Source organism: Acanthochromis polyacanthus, chromosome 15 (assembly GCF_021347895.1).
Source record: "Acanthochromis polyacanthus isolate Apoly-LR-REF ecotype Palm Island chromosome 15, KAUST_Apoly_ChrSc, whole genome shotgun sequence".
NCBI lineage: Eukaryota > Metazoa > Chordata > Actinopteri > Pomacentridae > Acanthochromis > Acanthochromis polyacanthus.
The window spans coordinates 10582870-10602142 of NC_067127.1; the positions used below are offsets into that span (position 1 = coordinate 10582870).

General features: G+C 40.1%; 1 protein-coding gene across 2 annotated transcripts; it reads right to left on the reverse strand.

Moving 5' to 3' along the window:
- Positions 1-2318: 2318 nt before the first annotated feature.
- ccar1 (cell division cycle and apoptosis regulator 1) lies at positions 2319-19202 on the reverse strand. 2 transcript variants are annotated; one of them, XM_051959805.1, is made up of 26 exons: positions 19117-19202; positions 17790-17950; positions 16945-17120; positions 16704-16835; positions 16111-16143; positions 15604-15800; positions 15207-15333; positions 14571-14690; positions 13131-13323; positions 12821-12965; positions 12533-12685; positions 12166-12391; positions 11020-11133; positions 10514-10680; positions 9452-9662; positions 8184-8267; positions 7661-7849; positions 7245-7436; positions 6902-7132; positions 6676-6805; positions 6345-6433; positions 6111-6251; positions 5790-5910; positions 5506-5688; positions 3432-3637; positions 2319-3344 (listed from the first exon to the last, which is right to left on the reverse strand). In XM_051959805.1, the coding sequence occupies exons 2-26, from the start codon at positions 17899-17901 to the stop codon at positions 3264-3266; spliced, it is 3753 nt and encodes a 1250-aa protein (XP_051815765.1). In that variant the 5' UTR covers positions 17902-17950; positions 19117-19202; the 3' UTR covers positions 2319-3263. The 2 variants fall into 2 exon arrangements, with proteins under 2 accessions (XP_051815765.1, XP_022045781.1); XM_022190089.2 differs by having other exon boundaries at positions 12533-12688.
- Between the last annotated feature and the right edge of the window lie 71 nt (positions 19203-19273).

Consider the following 19273-nt stretch of genomic DNA (forward strand, 5'->3'; position numbering starts at 1 on the left):
TTGGCAAATGGCAAGTGCCGTATCCGTAGTCCACAGGCTACGGGTACGAGTCCGTACCTCTAGCAACAACCGTAATTTTAGCTTTTAATTCTTGAAAAGAAAACAGTTTTTCCCAGTTAAATGTACATATGGTTGTACTGGTAATGGAAACACGCTGCAATATTTACAAAAAACATGGCAATTTCTGCATTTATTACATGTAAAAAATACAGTTTGTTACCGGTCAAATTGATGTACTTTTGTGGTAATAACAGACATATGACAGCTTTAACTTGCAATTATCGCTGAAAATACAAATATTGAATGTTAAATACACTAACTGCTGAGCTAAAAATAAAATATAGAAAATTGCTGTAATATTTATAATAAGTCACACAAACTTTATTTTATACAGTATTTTTATGTAAATTTTCACATTTTAAAAGGTTCAGACTTTTTCAAAAAAATAAAATATGGAATGAAGCATGTTTTTAACCATTAAATCAACAATATCAATACATTTCTTTACTGTAAATGTAGAAAACGTTTTACCGTAATTTTGCAGTGGCATTCTGGAAACCACAGCTGCCAAAATTTTACTGTAGAAATAACATTTTTTTTTACATTGTACTGCAGGGGTAGAATTAAATAGAAATGCAGGGTAAAATCTCAATGAATAGCACTGGCAATTAAATCCAAATCCAAAATCTCTAAACATTATTCTGCAATTTTATGTATAAAAGATCAAATTTGACATCTAGATGGTGAGTTTAACTGTTTTACCGCAACAAAAATCTATGAAAGACAGAATAATTATTGAATGACTCATAATGTATCCATAAATGCAGGAAAAGTATGAGCGAAAGTGTGTGAAAACAGTGGTGGGAGAGGAAACGAGTCCAGCATTACACTGACGGGAGGTCAAAAAACCGCAACGCCTCCGAGACATAAAAGACACATCTGAGGGAACCAAAGCTTCAAAGGTAAATGATCTGCAAGAGGCCGAGAAGCAGGAACCACCCCTGTTCCTCAGACAAACGCAAAGACAATGTGTAACATAATTAATATTCCTCATCTGAACTGTGTCTGGTCACACCGAGAGCTTTCTATCTTTCTCCAACCGCAGGGATACGATTCCTGATAAATGGTATGAATTCTTTATCTTGTGTGTTAGTGTATCTCTGCTTGAAGAAAACCTGGGTGTGCTTCCCTGATTTCTAACCTCATCAGCTTATCAGAAAGCGGAAGGCTTACAGCGCTGCTCTCCACCCAATGATGTATTCGCAGAAACAAGAAACCTTTTTGTCTCAAGAAGCTGAAAAGAAAGCTGCCTCCCATGAAAACAAGTGTTCAGATTAAGGTTTGTAGGCCTAAAGGCTGCTTCATTGTCTTCTCCATGCCACCAATACAACTTTAGCATGGAATATTCTGTTAACTTGCCTGAAAACAGCTCAGTTTAAATACATTCAGGGCTTTTCTTGCGGTCCAAACAGATTTTAGCCTGAACCAGTGGATAAATCACCAGCCCCAAAACGTATTTTTAACCATATTGATCTCATTTAGTCTGTCATAACAGCCATTTTTGTTCATTTAATGGTCAGAAACAAAATGCACAAATTATTAGATTTTGGTTGATTTTTTTGTGAATGATCTTTAAAAAAAGTTTTACTGATATATATGTAATCACTTTAGATAGGATTTTTTGGGAAGATTTTCACTCATTTTTTGAAAATATTTACAAGAATTTTCTTGTCAAATTTGGGGGATTTTCTTTTTAAAAAAATAAAATTTGAAGGGAAACATTTCAGGAATTATTGGAATTTTCTTCCTGAAGGTTTTGCAAATTTCCAGAAATTTGGGGATTTTTTTCGATGAATTTTTGGATATTTTTCAGACAAAGAAACAATATGTTTTTGGGTGCCCATAAGTGAAGACAACAGGAGGTTAAAACTGTCAAACCTTTCAACTACACAAAGTAAAAATGTCAATATATGTCGTTTTTTCAGTCTAAAAGGTGCTCAATCACTGAATGTAATACTGAGGCAGGTAATATACATGATAGTTCACTGCAGTCAAACATGTGCAGCAGCTGTAGACTCTGCTGCCACCTGCTGGTGAACAGTGCAGCTCAGCAAAGCAAAACAAAAGCTGCTCCATTAAATTGTTCAGCTTTCATCACAAGGGATCTTTTCCTAAGAAGACATTTGACTGTGTCACTATCAAAATGACCGATGGTCGAATTCCAACTCATAGCTTCAGTATAAACTGAGCAGTTGACAAATTTAGAAGCTACACCTGTACATTTCCTACAAGTCACAGTGCTGAATCCAGACACACTGTTGTGTTAAAATGGACCACTTTAATCTTGCACAAGACATCAATAGAGTACATTTTCAATAGAAAAATAAAATTGCCTGCTTTGGAGCACACTTTCAGGTAATTGTGCCTCTTTTTTTTTTTTTTCTTTAGAACAACCCAAACCAACTCACACAGTTCAGAGATGGATCTCAAAATGTTCATTCCTTCAGAACACACATTCATTGAGCTTAACTTTTGGTTCATGTGTAGTTTCCTTTTGGGGAAAACAAGACAAACGCTGGTCACAGTAAAACATGAAACACTGTAACTGGCAGCGCAGCAGTTGGTGGATACAGTCAGGAGGTACAGACAGGAAAAAAGGTCAGAGAGAGGCAGGAACCATGCATAGCCATGTGTTCGAAAAAGGACAAAAACAGAACCTCAGAAACCTGTGAAACCAGCCGATAGAAGAAATACAAACTGAACGTTGTGTTGACGAGTTACGAAGACATTCTGTCTGAACCAAATGAAAACCCTCCCATCTTTATCCATCCAAAATTAGTTCCTTTTAAACAGAGTTTAGGAATTCTCTCGCACATAAATAGCATCATTATTGCTCATTAGAAAAACAAAATCAACTCAAGTATACCTCAAACATACTGGCATTAAAATCTACAATGTGGCACTTTATTGGCCGTAACAAAGCTAAAGCGATGGCAAAAAAAAATGTTAGCAACTGAACTCAATTTACTTTGAAAATAAGCACTTCAAAGCTTTGTCACTGTTAAAATTATTCTAAGTAAGAAAAGTCACTCCTTAAAAACAAAAAGGAGGTCAAATGAACACAAAGGAACTAAGTCATGAATTAAATTACACACGTAGTTGGGAGACAACAGGTTCAAATAAAACATGTCAAATTACACCAGTTTAGTGAGTATTTACAGTTTAAGATTATCAGTATTACAGGTTAGCTTCATCGAAAAGTTTCATTCATCAGCGCCGTTTGTCTGAGATGTCTGGATGTGGTCACCTGTGACTTCATCCCCAGACTCGTCTACTTCTTGATCCTAAAGAAGAAAACAAGTAAATTTTAGCTCATTTTTGGCCAAAACTTAAAAATAGAAAAGATTAAGCGGCTTTTAAGCACTGTGTACCTTCTTCAGCACCGCCAGCAGCCCTTTGACGGTCGACATCAGCGAGGCGGCCGACCTGCTCATGTGCTCGTGGTAGATGGTCTTCTGCTCGTCTGTGGCCTTCAGAGTCTGCTCAGTTTGGCTCAGAGTGCTTTTCACCTCCTCCAGCTCTCTGGACAAAGCTTTGTTGGCTTGCTCCAGCTGAGCTTTAACCTTTGCATCTTCATCTGAAATGAGACAAAACACAAAGTCAGATGGAGGATCACACTGAAGGGAGATCAATAACGAAGCACATGAAGAAAACACAGCTCCAACAACACGTTCTTACAACTCAAGCAAAAGTATCAAACGCAACTGGGGAAACACTGGTTTAAATTCTTTCTTAATCTACTTGAAGTCTGTTAAAATCAGAAAAATATACTACACCTAAACTTGCAAAAAAAGGGGAAATTCTGAACTTAGTGAAGCCTTTTTGGTCATCGTCAAAATACAGTATTTATCTTGCCTGCTAAACTAGACAAATTATTTCAGTCTGTTGCTTTCACTTTCTGAACAGTTAGCGTAAGTTGACAGTCAACGCATCTGGGAACACACAATAACTACACAGAATTGTACGGATTTGGATTCTCTCAGCCTAATAGAGAGCATTCTTGCCTTTACCATCCCAGCTTGTTATGGTATCCTGACTACAGCAAACAAACTGACCAGGGTTGTCAAAACAACAGTGAGAATCGGAGACCACCACCAATGATCACTGCTGTACTCAGGGAAGCACCATCTATAATTAACAACATTCAGCTTCCAATCAAATCTGAATTTTGAGATGAGGCCAGTTGGGGCGATTCTACAGAACACCTGCAAAAAATAAGAGAGCTCCTTTGATTTAAGACACCCCAGCGCTGGGAGACTGTCATTAGACAAATTGCTTACACTGCTGTACATATACTGTTGTGATCCAGTTTGGCTTATTGTTCTTTATCCGTGAGAGAGGGGCAATTCCCTTTGAAATGTCAAAGTTTAGTCCCTTACTTGCTTTCCATTTAAATAAAGGAACTTTAAAATCCATGCAGCAAAAACATTAAAAAAGACTGTAAAATAATGCAGCACTAAACTGGACAGTTAAGCTGTTTATCACTCTTGCATTAGAGCCATGCTGCAGTGTTTCATCCTCAGCTCTCCATCACTGCGGCTGTTAACAGAATCAATCTTCCTTTTCTCCATCTAATCATTCATCATTCTAATGCCCTCAACACCATGACGTTATAAAACCTAGATGGCATTAGTGTCACTGGTTCTACTGCTCAATCGCGAGTTACTACAATACTACAGTCTACAGTTTGCTAGCTACTTATGCAAATCTTTCCTGGATGCCAGAATTTGCATAGCAGCTCGGTCTTGAAGATCACCATCAAGACTGCAGTGACCATTTTACACCATGCAGTTTTGGATTTTTTCATTAGAGACAACTGGGATAAATGGATAATCTGCTACTGGTGAATGAGGCCGAACCGATTATCTCCCTCCCAGAGCTTCATCCTCATGTCATGCTGACATCTGCTGCCACCAGTGGAAGCACATCCCCAATGAATGTAAGTTACCTTGTGTGCTTAATTTACTATGGAAGGTAACTTAGTCCACAGCAGCAAAGTGACACAAATATTCCACATTTACAGTGCATGTTTTTGATTTCACAATCTTTTTTATGTATTTTGTGATTTCTTTAATGATTCAAATTCACCTTGGTGCTTAATAAAGTTTTTTGTAGTAAAACAAACTTAGAACATACTTGTAACTATTACTACACACTTGTCACTTTAACTAGTTTCTACTCTGGATGTACACAGTCAAAAACACTATTCCTGAGCACCATTTTATACTCTGCATGTTGCAGATGGAAGTAATGTGTCAGCCCATGTTTCACCAGAAATCACAGACAGAAGACTCCTGAATGAAATGAGACTGAGCATCTCTGTAGCAAAGCTCAAATTGAGCCAGATCATCGTCCTGAAGGACTTCTGACACAGAGTGTAGCTTGCAATGCGTTACAATCAGTCCAGAGGACAACATGTCAAGTAGAATACAATCCAAATCGTACCCATTTTGGCATCCTGCAGCATGAGCTTCTGTTCTATCTCCTCTCTCGCTTTCTCACTCTTCTCCAGTTTCTGCATCATGCTGCCGATGTCGACCATGGCTCCGTTATACACGATCAGATTTCCAGACTCGCTGGTCTCCGACTGAGCCCGAGCTTTTGGAGCAGGAAGTAGTCCTCGATTGCCTGACAGAAAAACAGATAACGTACAGCGACTCTCTGCCATATTGTATTTGTAGATTATTTCATGATTCAAACATTGTGCTTGAAAGACATCATTAGCTCACCTATGAGGTTTTCTATCAGGGCTTCATTAAAGGAAGGAAGAGGCTCATCCTTTCCCCTGTCTGTCAGTTTTCGGTAGTGACAAGACTCTCTGACAACCGGTTTGTTCAAAAGCTTCTTTATCTGAAACCAGACAAAAATCGACATGACAGTTTTACTGAGCTGCAGGCGGATGTACACGACCTCAGGATCAGTGACCAACAGGCAGTCGGCAGGCAGCCAGTGAGTGAGCAAAGCGAATGAGACAGTGTGACAAAGCAAGAATCTGGGATGCACAGAACCAGAAACACACCACGACTATTATTAGGTTTGTGAGAGTTCACCTGAGCACGAGAAAGATGCAGCCCTAATGTGTACAAGATCTCCTCCAGGTCTCTCTCCAGCAGATAGCCACAGTGGCTCTGGTCAAAGTAGACAAATGCCATCAGCAGCTCCTTGTTGTGCGTGACCATCTGCTTCTTCTCCTGGTGGAACAACAAACAGATTCATATCAACAACCGTGTTTAAAATACACCACTACCTCAATAAAAATGTCTGCTACAATAAAAAAAACTGACCTTGTCTTTAGAGGATCTCTCCTTTGATGACTTGCGGTCATCCTTGCGGTCTTTTCTGTCTCTATCATTGGAGTCTTCATCATCTTTGTCTGAAAAAAAGTAACATAAGCTAGATGAGGAGTTTGTGTCTTCAATCAGTGTGCATACAGGAAAAATGTCAATATCCCAAAAATGGATATATTTTTCAGAAACTATGGAAATGTTCTCCATCACTAGTTCAGTGTGGTGCATGATTTCTCATCACTGACCAAATTACACTGTGGGAAATTCAGGGGTATTGAAGCAGGTTGCACAGTTGTTTTGTTTTTTCTTTAAAGTGAGAGTGGACTACCGTCATCCTCGTCATCGTCTGCATCTTCAGCCTCCATGGGATCATATTCTTCATTATTGGTCATGCTGCTATCATCTTCATTCTCCTCCTCATCTCGTGACTCTTCCTTTTTCACAACTTTTTCATCAAACTGGTTAAACACAAAAGTCACACAATCACATGAAAACACACGTCACCTTCTGAACAAATAGACTGAGAAATCAAAGGAGAGATCTGAGGGACTTGCCTTCCTCTTCTCCTCATCATCCTCTTTGGTCTTCTTTACTGCTGGCTCTTCATTCTCGTCTTCTTTTTCCTTCTTAATTTCCCGCTTTTCTGCCTCTTTCTTTTCTGCCTCTTTTTTGGCCTTCTTCTCCTTCTTCTCCTCCTTGGTAGGAAGAGCAGCCAGGGCTTTATATATGCGGTAGCCAAAGTCTCTCTGTAGCATCTCGTTAAACAGCTCAGCAAACAGAGAAACCTGTGCAGAAACAGAACAGCATATTATCAAATGACACACACCAAAATGTCACACTCTCAGGATTTTCTCTGCCACACAGTGTGAAACAAATTCTGTGACTGGTAATTCTCACCTCAAAAGAGTGCTCCTTGTTGTCTTCCAGTCTGTAGTCCAACAGCACACTCAGGGACATGACACTGCAGTCAAATTTGCCGTTCTTGGCTGCCCAGTTGGGATGTACGATGATGGTGGGCTCATCAGGGAGGATGTAGCGTCTTTCTCTCCGCTGACGCTCAAGCTCCTCCTGCCTCTTCCGTTCCTCGTCCTAACAGAATTCACAAAAAATTAAGACAACCCTCATGTCTCAGAAGGTTTTGCAACACTATAAAGATTACTAAAACTATGAAATATATCTTTTCATTCTGAACAACTGGATGACGTTTTTTTCCCCAATAAGAGGTGACATCTTGATTTATGTTGCAAGCAAAAAAAATTAGATAATGAGAGTTGGTCACACAGTTTGTTTCAGTTAAGAACATCTTTTTGTACCTCTCTGTCATCTTCAGGGCGAGGTGGTTCCTCTTCCTCCACTATTTTGCACTCTGGTTTCTCAGGCTCCTTGGACTCCTCCACCTGCTCCTCCACTTTCAGCTGCTTGGTGAGACGTGCTATTAGCTGTGATTTCAACCCCTTTGAGCTGAGAGAGCGACAATCAAGCTCCTTGCGCAGGTCATTTACCTGCAAAGGGAGAACGCGTGGGAAAGCTTGAGTGGTGACAGGAGCAGCACACGACAGCTGAAAATTTTCAAAACTACATGTTGTAAAATGTTCACTGCAGTGTTGGTGGTGATCCTCAGCTCTCCATCAATGTGGGTGTAAACAAAGTCAGTCCTATTCTTCTCATCTCATCATTCTTATTAAACTTTAAGATCACGCTGCTATGCTAATTCTGCTATCCAGGCTAAGATGCACTACTTTCTGTACGTAACTCACTTCAACATTTTTCTACACGAAAAATACTAGAATGCTTTCCTAACTCTGCCGGTGCGAAGACTGTCTCCTTGAAGCTTACTTTCATTGATTTCGGGTCAAGTTTAGCCCAGTGAGTGGGAGTACTGACGTCCTTTGATTCATCGTCATCCTTCTCCTCTTCCTCCTTGACAGGAAATCATTAAAGACAGAGACAGGCAGAGGCAGAGAAAGAGGTGGGAAAGCAAACAGTCAGCACATCACTCATAGTCTGCGTGAGCTTCAAAGTTGATCCGTGCAAGAAGCAAGGTCTCATCTGTCTTTCATTGTCTTGTCCTAGTGAGCTCTCGACTGTGTTTAAGTCCACTGCTACTGAAGCGTACACAGGGAAGCTCTCTAGCTCTTACAAAAAACCAACAGAAATGCCCCCCAGCTGCCAATCAATCAATCTGTGGAACACAAAAAAGGTAAAAATCAATGAGAGGTGTGTCCAAAAGGTGTGTAGGTACATCAGGTGAACTGAAGCTGGTCTCCAAACGGAGTGAGGATAGGGTGTCCCTACCATGCTCTATGACTGGGATATTGCCATTTATGGGTTTTATACACCTACGTCAGATAGGAGCCATCTGTCCTTCTGTCCAACCAACTGCCCTGGAAAAACCAAATTCTACAGATAGTCCAAATGAGAATGTAGAATCCAACAACAAGAACAGACAAGAAGCAGGACTTGGGGGAGGTTCTCTTTTCGAAGTCAGGCGATTTCAAATTGATGTGAAAAATCATATAGAAATGCACATTTCTAAAACAAACACATTATTTTCATGCAACTGACTCCACAGATTCCAGCATGTTTACAAATTCTGGGTTCCAGTGTTAAAAATTGACCACTGGTTCAATTTTGAGATTAGTGCCAAAACATTTTTGCAAAATTAAAAGCAGGTTAAGCACATGTAGTTTTAAATAATTCACAATAAAATACCAGGATTAAATGAAAAAAATTACACCCAATTAGCACCCAATTACGAGGCGTTTGAGAAACTGGAAGCTGTTTTGTCATTTGCGACTGGGGCCTACACAACACAACCTAGTCTCACTGCTTCCACTGTATGTGTCTGCTGGATGTGAGGGAAGGTGGGAGTGCTGATGGAGGAATGGAGGAGTTGGAGCAGAGGAAAAGGGGACAGGTGGAGTAAACAGAAGAAGCCTAGGTGAGGTTTGGTGGAACAATAATATGCCTGTGTTCGTATCTGTGTGCGTGAAGGGTGAGGTGTGCTTTGTGTCTGATGTGTATCTGGGGTTTGTTTTTTTTGTAATTCCTGTGCCTTCCTGTGAGAAGCGGAAATGAGAAGAGAGGGATTAGCGGTTCAGTGCCTGTTCTCCATCCGCCTCCTTTCGCTCGGCCGACAGCTTCTCAGACAGCTGCTCCCGGAGTCGCCGTGACAGCACCTCCCACTCTGAGCGGGTAGGAAGACAATGCCAAACATCCGGAAGAAACAAAACCACTGTCTCCACATGAGCAGGGACTGTCCGCCCCTTGTGTGTCTCCTCCGGCCGATGATAGCGAATCTCTGCAAAACGATACCTGTCGCAAAGGAAGAAGGTGCATTGGAAAGAAACATTCTGGTCAGGGCACAGTATAAAAGGCAAGCCTTGCTAGGGCGAGCCTTCTACAGCTACTCCCTCCCATTAGGTCGCTGAATGAGCGTACACGTCATTACAGTGACCGTTCTCCCGCACAACACACAGCATAGACAAATGGACCCAGTCTGCAGCTCTCCAACTGTTGGCACAGGTTATGGCAGCCATTTTGGGAAAGTTGACGGACAATCACAAAAAAAAAAAGAAAAAGAATCACACCCCCAAATTCATCCCCATTTTTGCTTCAGCCAATTATGGATGAGCATTCTGCATTTAACCTAGGATACACTTAACGCACTACATTAGGGTTGTGCGAAGAGGGACAGGACAGTGAAAGCCAGTTAAATATGTAAGATATTTAACAGAGAGAATAGAAAAATAAAAGAAAAAAACAAAGAAAGTAATGGTAGTGTCTTCTGGTCCAGGCTACTGCTTCCAGCCACAAAGTCCATGCGTTTGGTTTTGTCATCACAATGAAATGTGTGTGTGTATGAATAGAGTGTGACAGAAAGAGAGAGCCAAGACTACAACACACAAAAGGCCAAAAAGAACATTGCACAACACAAGAAATAATAATAATAGTAAATAAAAGATTGCAAATTAACAGCACAATAATCATTAATATAAAAGGAGAAAACAAAAAATATCACCCAACACGTCAAGGAGAGATTTAGTATCGAGGTAGTATATATATCATATACTCAAATTTGGGATTTTTGCAACATAGTTAAAAGCATTTAAACAGAAATACAATCGGTGAGAAACATAAATATCAAAGAGATAAGCAGCACTTACCACTGAGTGCACAGACTAAGGTCTATGCCTGTGAGTGCCTTGCAACAGCGTATGGCTGTCTTAATAAGGACTGAGGGATCCTTCTCTGGGTCAGCTCCATCCAGAGAGGGAGACCAGTGACCACCGATGGCCATGGCCTCATCTTTACCTCTCATGCCCACCAAAAACTAACGGAGAAAGACAGACAGGTACAAAGGAGAGCCACAGAGTATAGGTTAGATGGAAATGGGGAATGGCAGTGTGGACAAAACGGGCATGGGAGGGAGAAAAGAGCAAAAAAAGAGAACAGAGACAAAGAAAAACACAGAAAAGGGTCAGCAGCATGTCAAAATAATCATAATTTAAGAGGTTCCACTACCAAAAGAAAAAACATCAGGCTAATTTACACAATGGAGCCGACATCAGTAAGGATTCTTCAACATTGTGATTACTCAGCAATGGAATAGGGTCATTACATCACTGTCAGCTCCTGTGCACCGTACGAGCATGGAAAGGGTTTGTCGTACCTTAATGAGTCTAGCAGGATGTTGGAAGGAGTCTCTGACTTCTTGGGAGTCCTCTGCCAGAGCACAGGACTTGTGATAGAGCTCCTCTATGCTGGGGTTAGCCAGCAGCATCACCTGAAACAAAAAGCGATCACAATCAAGTTAGAAACCTTAAAATATTAATAAAATCAAAACCTATTCCTAACAACATTTTCTCTCCAGCTAGTAAAGTGCTTGCATTCATCTCTCCACATAATAGCTTTGTATTATTGCTATGGATTCAGATTAATTACAAAAGAACAAGAACTTACTTGAAAATACAGGCAGGTATTAGAGCTTAATTGTATTGCATTGTTGGCAGCCTCATGTTTTACTGTTCACACTATTTACACAGAGCTGTACTAAGTTTCTGCTATTGCTGTAGAACATTTCCTACTGCAGCAGCTTAATATTTCAAGTATTTTTATCAGTCATTTACCAGCTACAGTGATCTATTCAATGTTGAGTTGCGGAGAACAAACTGCACACATTTACTCATTTCTAGATTTTACCGTACCCCGGAGTTTTGTCTGATGTGTAATCGGATCACACTTATTGCTGGACAATTTGTTTAATAAAACTAAATACATTTGACTGTAAATGTGTCTCTTCTATTACTGGCAAATGACATACTCAACAAATATAGAGTGTTACATAATCGTAAATGGGTGTTACCATGGCAACTACAAATTTCCCCAAATCAAGCAGGACTGGCATCTTAAGGATTAGAACTTTAAGCTTAGTAACACAAAGTACGGTTTGTAGAAACAGTAGATCAAAGAAGTTCCAGTTTCCTTTGGATTATTTCTGACTTGCTTGTTTTTCTTTGATTACTATTAAATTGCAGAGTGAAAGCTAATTACCGTTTCTGTGTGTCTTCATTTATTTCCCGTCTGTAAATCCCTACTTTAGAGTGCTATATTATTGCAATGCTCACCACATTTAAACCAAATCTGAAGATAATGTGGTGCCTAATTATTTAGATGGCTCTTAAACTATTGATTCATAGCCTTTTTTGACTAAGCATCAGTATCAGCGACTACAATTTTGACTGTGAGGAATAAAAATGTTTTACTACATCTTACCAATTCTGAAATAGTACAGTGTATTTATCATTGACAGTCATACCTTAGCACTGTAGGTGTGGTTGGCATCAGGAGGGTCCAGAACAGCCGTGTTCTTGACTAGAGGATCCACTTCTTTGTGCAAGATATGAAAGTTACAGGCGTTATTAAGCTGGAAGGGACGTGTAAGAGGAAATGCATCCACCCAGGTGAAGACAGCATCAAAGAAGTCACTAGGAATGTAGAGGCTCTGATACCGCCTTCTCAGCTCCATTATGTCACAGCTGGAGCTGGAAAACACAAACAGAATAGCTCCGACATCAGCAACACATTTGTGACATACTGTTGAGTATTACACTAGAGTCTAAGCTTATTTGTCTATGATCTTCTTTCAACTTAAAAGCATGAAACAACGGAAATAATATATTTACCCGTCTAAGCTGAACTTAGAAAACTGGACGGTGTAGCGAGGAACCACCCTGCGAGGTCGTCTTGGAGATCGATCTCGTCTTGGTGAGCGGTCTCTGGAGCGTTTCCGTGTGGGCGAGCGTTCTCTTGATCTCCTTCGCTCACGGTCCCTGTCTCTGCTAAGGAATTAAAAAGGAAAATGACGTTTAACAAACAAAAGGATGATTTTTTTGTGTGTGAAAGGGCTACATTCAGCTGAATGCCTATAGCAGTAACAAGCATTCAGTTATCTCACATGACCAGTATCTCACCTGCGTTCTTCTTTAGACCTGAGGATGAGCTCTGGGCCTCGATCACTGCGAGTGGGGAAACGAGGTGGAGGCTCAATTCGCCGGACTGGCTGTGGCTGTGGCATCATTCTTACGGGGGGCTGAAGGAGACCCCCAGGAAACACATCTAGAGACGAGGGAAATATTTCTTAACTATTGAACACATCGAACAGACAGCCTCTACTTTGTATGTCGTGTCAAACCAGCTGCACAATTAGCGGCGATCATCTTTGGCTGACTGCTTTCCATCCAGATCTACTAGATAAATGCACTCCTGACAAGTAGTTTTTACCTTTGGGTGGAGGCTGTGGCAGCAGAGGCTGAGGAGGGTTCTGGAGGAGAGGAGCCAGAGAGGCAGCAGACAGCTGGGCCTGCAGGAGGGAAGGAGGTGGCGCCTGGGACGGCACGCTGAAAGTGGTTGGGGGAGGTAGCGACTGCAGCATGGTGGGACCTGCCTTCATCATGTTGGGAGCTTGAGGCTGGTTCTAGAGGAAAAAAGGAAAAATGAAAAGAAAAGAGGAGAGGCGAGTACATTTTTGAAGGTTGAAACAATTGCTAACATGGCAACAATTGCACAATAATAAAGTTAAATTAGATAGTGGCTGCTTGAAAGAAAGAAGATGGGAAAAGGTCTGACTATCAGCTTGAACTGAAAGAAACTATGGAAATCCTATTAAAGGGACCTTACGCTTTAACTAATCAATGAAATGCTGATGCAGTCCTAATCTCAGTTACTTCAGCTAAATCTGCCAAAAGCAATATTTATGATTTTTACCTATTTGAAGCAAAAAAAACTCCACCCATTTATATATGTTCTTGGATAACAAAAAAGCCCATGACTTAGTAGTGTCTTTTGTATTTTGTGATATATATTTTAAATGAAGTCATGTACAAGCTACTATATGCTAATTAAGGCTGAACAATAATTAATTTCAAATAAAACCGCAATGTGAATCAATAGAAAAAGTAGCACGCAAAGGCTGCAACTTAGAACATGGTATGCAGCACATCTAACCCAAGGCTTAAACTGTTGTTTTATAAATTTATGCTATTAAAAAGTAATTCATGCGTCATGCTCCACCAGGTTTTAAATCCATTACACAGCAGTTAATGAAGTGAAAGTTGAATATAATACACAAAAAGTATATAGTAAATCCAATCATAATCAAATTATCCATCAGAAAAATTACAATTATAAAGTTTGCCCATGTCATTCCTTACTAATACTAATGTGTTAATAACATCTTCTTTATCCACTACAAGTATAGACATCTGTGTATAATTTTGTAAGCTCTTATTTTAAGCATAAGTCAACCTGGTGATGCCTGGTAAGAAGAAAATATGACCATCTCTTAGCTTAAAGTCAGGGTCAGCATTAAATCATATTAATAATATTTTTACTTAATGTAATTTTCAAATTAGGTGATTCTTTCTGAGAGAAATAGCAGGCTATAAGAGACTAAATTCATACTGAAGTTGAATGAGTAATTTTTAGTTTAATGTCGGACATACAGCCTGCAGTCAAGATTAAAACAAAGTACTATCAGCTAGCTTTATCAGCACCAGCACTGCCCCAGGAAAACATTTGGCTGAGATTAAATCTGAGCCTCAGGCTGAAAAAGTAGGCTAATACCAGCCCCACACAGCCATTACATTTGGAAAAACATACAGGACAGAAGCTGAGTAAGGATGAAGACCAAAGAAAGCGTGTGTTTCAAGGCTAGGCGGTTACATTTTGTCTGTTGTCCGGAGTGGAGTGCATGTCTGAGTAGCGCAGCTGCATCCCTGGCTCATTGTAAAGGCTGCCGAGCTGTGGGGAAGCTTGAGGTAAAGGCTGGGGCTGCTGCTGATGCTAGGAAGGAATGAAAACACAACAATCAATAACAGATAAAGGGACAATGGATAAGATCAAGTTTGAAAAAGAGAAGAAATAAACACAAAACTCTGTTAATACTCTCCTCAGGCTAGGGGAATTGTGCTGGGTTGAAAATGAACTGGTGGTTCCCAATTTTTGATATTCAAAATTCAAATAAACATGTTTCCATTTTCATCATATAGCTTTTGTCACTTTCCGTGTTTTCCCAGATCAGTACAGCCAAACAAACTGAAACAAACAGGCATTAAGTACAAAGTAATTAAACCAATTTCAAATGATGAAAGGGTGCTTCCTGTGTTTCACAGATGAAGAAGCTACAATGTGGATATCATTACATAGAAAACAAGAATTAATTAAATCCTTGACAAGTACTACAGGATTTTGTGATTCTAAATTAGAAAATCCAAAATAAATCTATAGTTGAAGCAGAAATCATATGCTGTATTACTGTGCTCAAAAATATTATTGTTGAGTGCAACTGAAAGTGCTCACCGACTGATTTGCAAGCTGAGGTAAGGTCTGGATGCGCTGGGCGTTCCACTTGAAGGGCATGTTCGGGTTGTACACAGCTTCCACTAGGACTCTGTCCCCCACCTGGGGAGTCTTCCCCTTAACAGCACTAAAAAAATAATTTTAAAAAAAGCATTCAGGCATGTCCAGAAATCTGTGTGCATCATGTCCTACCAGCTTCAAATTGATAAGCCATGCATGTATCCTTATTAATTCTCTGTTAAATGTGCTAAATAAGGGCTGGGGAAATAGCAAGTGCTTGTTAACACTTGCATTAATTAAAAAATAATCGGTGTTATCGTACTCTATACGAGGGTATGTAACTTTGAATTGCACAAAAAATACAGGTTGAGATATGCCAAGGACAAAAGTCTTTCACCTTAGCTGAAAGAAGACATCTTCATCGACAAAGCCAAATGTGTCATGCAGCTTGTTGACGACGCCAGTGAAGACTCTCTGCTTCTGTGGCTGCGTCTGTTGTTGGTGGCTTGAACGTGGTGTTGGGTAGGACACAGTAATCTGCGCTGTTTGCTGAGGGTTGGACAGGCTCAGGCTGGTGGGCAAGGCGACAGGGGGCTGAGGGTCAAGAATAAAAAAAAAAGGATAAAACTTTAGTTGCATCTCTAAACCCAATCAGTAAATATCAGGGTTACTGAAATACAGAAAGAATACTAAGGGAAGCATTTTTGCCCTTTTATCAGATGAATAAATCAAACACAGAGTAAAAGTGAAAACTGGAAAAACAACAGGAAACAATAAAGCAAAATTGCCTTTTTCAGCTGTGGGCACATCTGGCCTGGATTTTTGTATTAAATGCTAAGATGTGAAGAGACAGGGCTGATATTGGCGTGTACATGTTATTTTAAGCTTGTTTTTTACACCTTACCTGAGAAATCAGTGCCTGCTGAGGCTGTGGAAGCTGTGAAATAAGAAGGAAAAAAAGAAAATGCCAAAAGTGAACATTTTGCTGATTTGATACAGTAGATTTGTCCCCAGTGCACTGGCACAACATATATTCTCATAAAGATTTCCAACAGCCAATGGCGGTGTATTCACGAATAGAATCTGTAAGTGAAACAAGATCTATTCTGTGCTACATATAAACATGCTGTTGCCTGAGTAGTTGTGTCATATTATCCTTACGACATATTCACATGATCTGTAATGCTACCAAGTGGTTAAGAAATATGGAGGACTACAGCTGGAACAGCAAATTTTTCAAAAAAAAAATTCAACAGAGACATTTAATCTTAACTTAAAGTGACTACTCAGACGATCATAGCTTCAAGCTGTATGTGCTGACCTACGCACATCTTCTAAACAACACCTCTCTGGTCATTTTTGCTGATACCATGACAGAAATCTAAATATAAACCATGACGCCACTGAGAGTCTAAATCAACCAATATACATTTCGTATATGCAGAGGCTTATTCAAAATGAAGCGTGACACAAAGAAAAACAAAGCCTGTGCTTCACCTGATGAGGTACATTGTACAGCTGCTGTTGAGGGGGTTGCTGGGGTGGTTGTTGCTGTTGCTGCTGTTGTTGCTGTTGTTGTTGTTGCTGTTGTTGCTGTTGATACTGTTGGAGCGCAGTATTGATCTGGGACTACAGACATTAAAGGGAGCACAAGAGAGACAGTAAGTGATCAAAGAATATTACATGTGACTTTGTGCGATTTTCTGACTGGCTTTCAGACTACTTAATCATAATTGACCTGCTGTAGTGCTGCAGCAGCAGCTGCTGCAGCTTGCTGCTGCAGAGCAGCAGTTTGCTGAGACAGCTGATAGTTTGCAGCAGATTGGCTGCTGAGAGAGGCTGCCGCCAAGGCTGACTGTTGAGAGTAAACAGAGGGAGATGCTCCCAGAAGAGACGGCTGCTGCACTCCAAGAGCTGTAGAAAATAAAAATAAAGAGACACCACATTTAGAGAAATGAGGGGAAAAAAACACAGAATGAGGAATGTTGGTGTAGAAGAGGACAGGGAAGATTAAGTAATGTCTTAATCTTCTAAGAGTCACAGAGATCACGGCCTAGGTCATGCTTTCTGTGTACACGCACATGATGACTTTGCACTTTCCAAAATGAAATAGATGGTTACAGACTGGGCATTGCACTGTAGCACTGTGTTAGCATTATACCTAAGACGTGTCGAGCAGTGGGTGGACACATATCACAGGGTTTCTAAGGAAATTAAGACTTCCTACTGGCCTCTATTGATGGAAATAACGTGCAAGTCAAAGCTCCTCCAAAGTCCAGCAGAAACTACTGCGGATGTAAACTAGCATTGTTGCTACAACCCAGCATATTTACATCTATTGCTGCCTAAACAGACATTTATTAATGTGCACTGTCCCTATCAAATAAATAAATACACTATTTTATTGATTAATTATAAAGGAGTGGATGACAGAATTTCCATGATGAAATTTACCCTTGCAGATGCAGAAAGCATGAACAGCCTTAGACAAAAACAAAGAACACAACATGAAAGACAGGGTAATTGAGCACCACGTAAAATGGGACATGAAATAAACCAAACCCTCTAGTTGGTTTTACTCACAGTGCAGGCTGTTGAGGTCAAGAGACTGTCCTGAGTGGCCTGGTTGGGACACCGCTGTGGCAGCAAATTGAGTCGCCCACGGCGGATTCTTTTGTCCCCCGAATTGGGCCATGACTCATCCACGTTAAGAGCAGTCTCTGATCACCAGGCCAATGCTGTCACTAAAAAAAACACAAACAATCCAAAACAAAAATGAGGTATATTGGTAGGACTTCATTCTTTGTGCACCAAAATGTCTATAAGACCATAGTATACATTCAGTCAACCATAAAATAAGACTGGGGAAATAAAAGAGAGCGTAACATTAGGTGTAACTGAGAAACTTAAACTTTATGCATGCATAATAAAAACACTATGAATCTCAAGCAGCTAATCTGAATCTAACTTGTTTCCCTTGCAGCAGATTTTAAAATTTACAACCAACCAAGCCTGCTAGTAAAGAAAAAACAATAAGGAATAAACCAATGTCCAATATCGGATTACAACTGTATGATAAGCTGTACAAAGGAGACCAAGTTAAGGTTTGAATGCCATAACTTGCTGCGTGAAAATGAATGCTTACTGAACATATAGAGAATACAATCACCTTTCTGAAAGCAGCTTTCACAGTAATGCTATTTACATTGATTGTACAAGCCACTACATCCTTAAATCTTTGTTCATATCGTTATCTTTCAGTAACTTAACGCCATTAAGTCAGCACAAACAGTTGAAGGAAATAGTTGGAGGAAAGAAATACCACTTCAGACGCAGGAATTCGATTTTATGCCGGGTATCTGCAGGGCTCCATAGTTAACAAGTGCTGACACAGCAACGGGCTCTACGGCAGACTAGCTAACATTAGCTACTACCTGATAGTAGGCTAGCGCTAACAGCTAAGCTAGGTAACATTTAACATTTGTCTAGTAGGCTAATACTGTTATTGTTGTAGTTTACAGCTGTTGGACTCAAGCCTTTAACGCTACGTTATTATGGCATCGTCAGCATTGTTGAAACAGACATTATTTAGCTATAAACAAATAAAAGCGCAGCACTGCTACTGTAAGACCGATACTGTAGCTACACACAGATAGCTAACACTTAGCATTTTTATACCGTTAGCTTTGTTGCCAGATTAGCCTCATGCTACATTTGTTATCTACAGCGAGGCCTCAATTAACGGCCGTTGTCTCTGACATTTGGCAGTGAATGACCAACGTTTTAAACGCACTGAAACACACATAAAAGCACCTGCATGTAACTAAGACATGCACTAAGAATTTACACAGAATATTCATCATTTCTGACGGAGTAAGGTTTAGATTAAAACATTGTCAACACAGCTTACCACCGTTCCTCTGCACCGGCCGAATACAGACATCAACTGCGCATGCGCGGAATGGAAAACCCAATTCATGCTCCTCGCTGTCGAGATCCTGTTTGTGTATTGTATATGATGTAAACATAGTTACGTTATATTTACTGAATGAGAACGAGCAAAATTG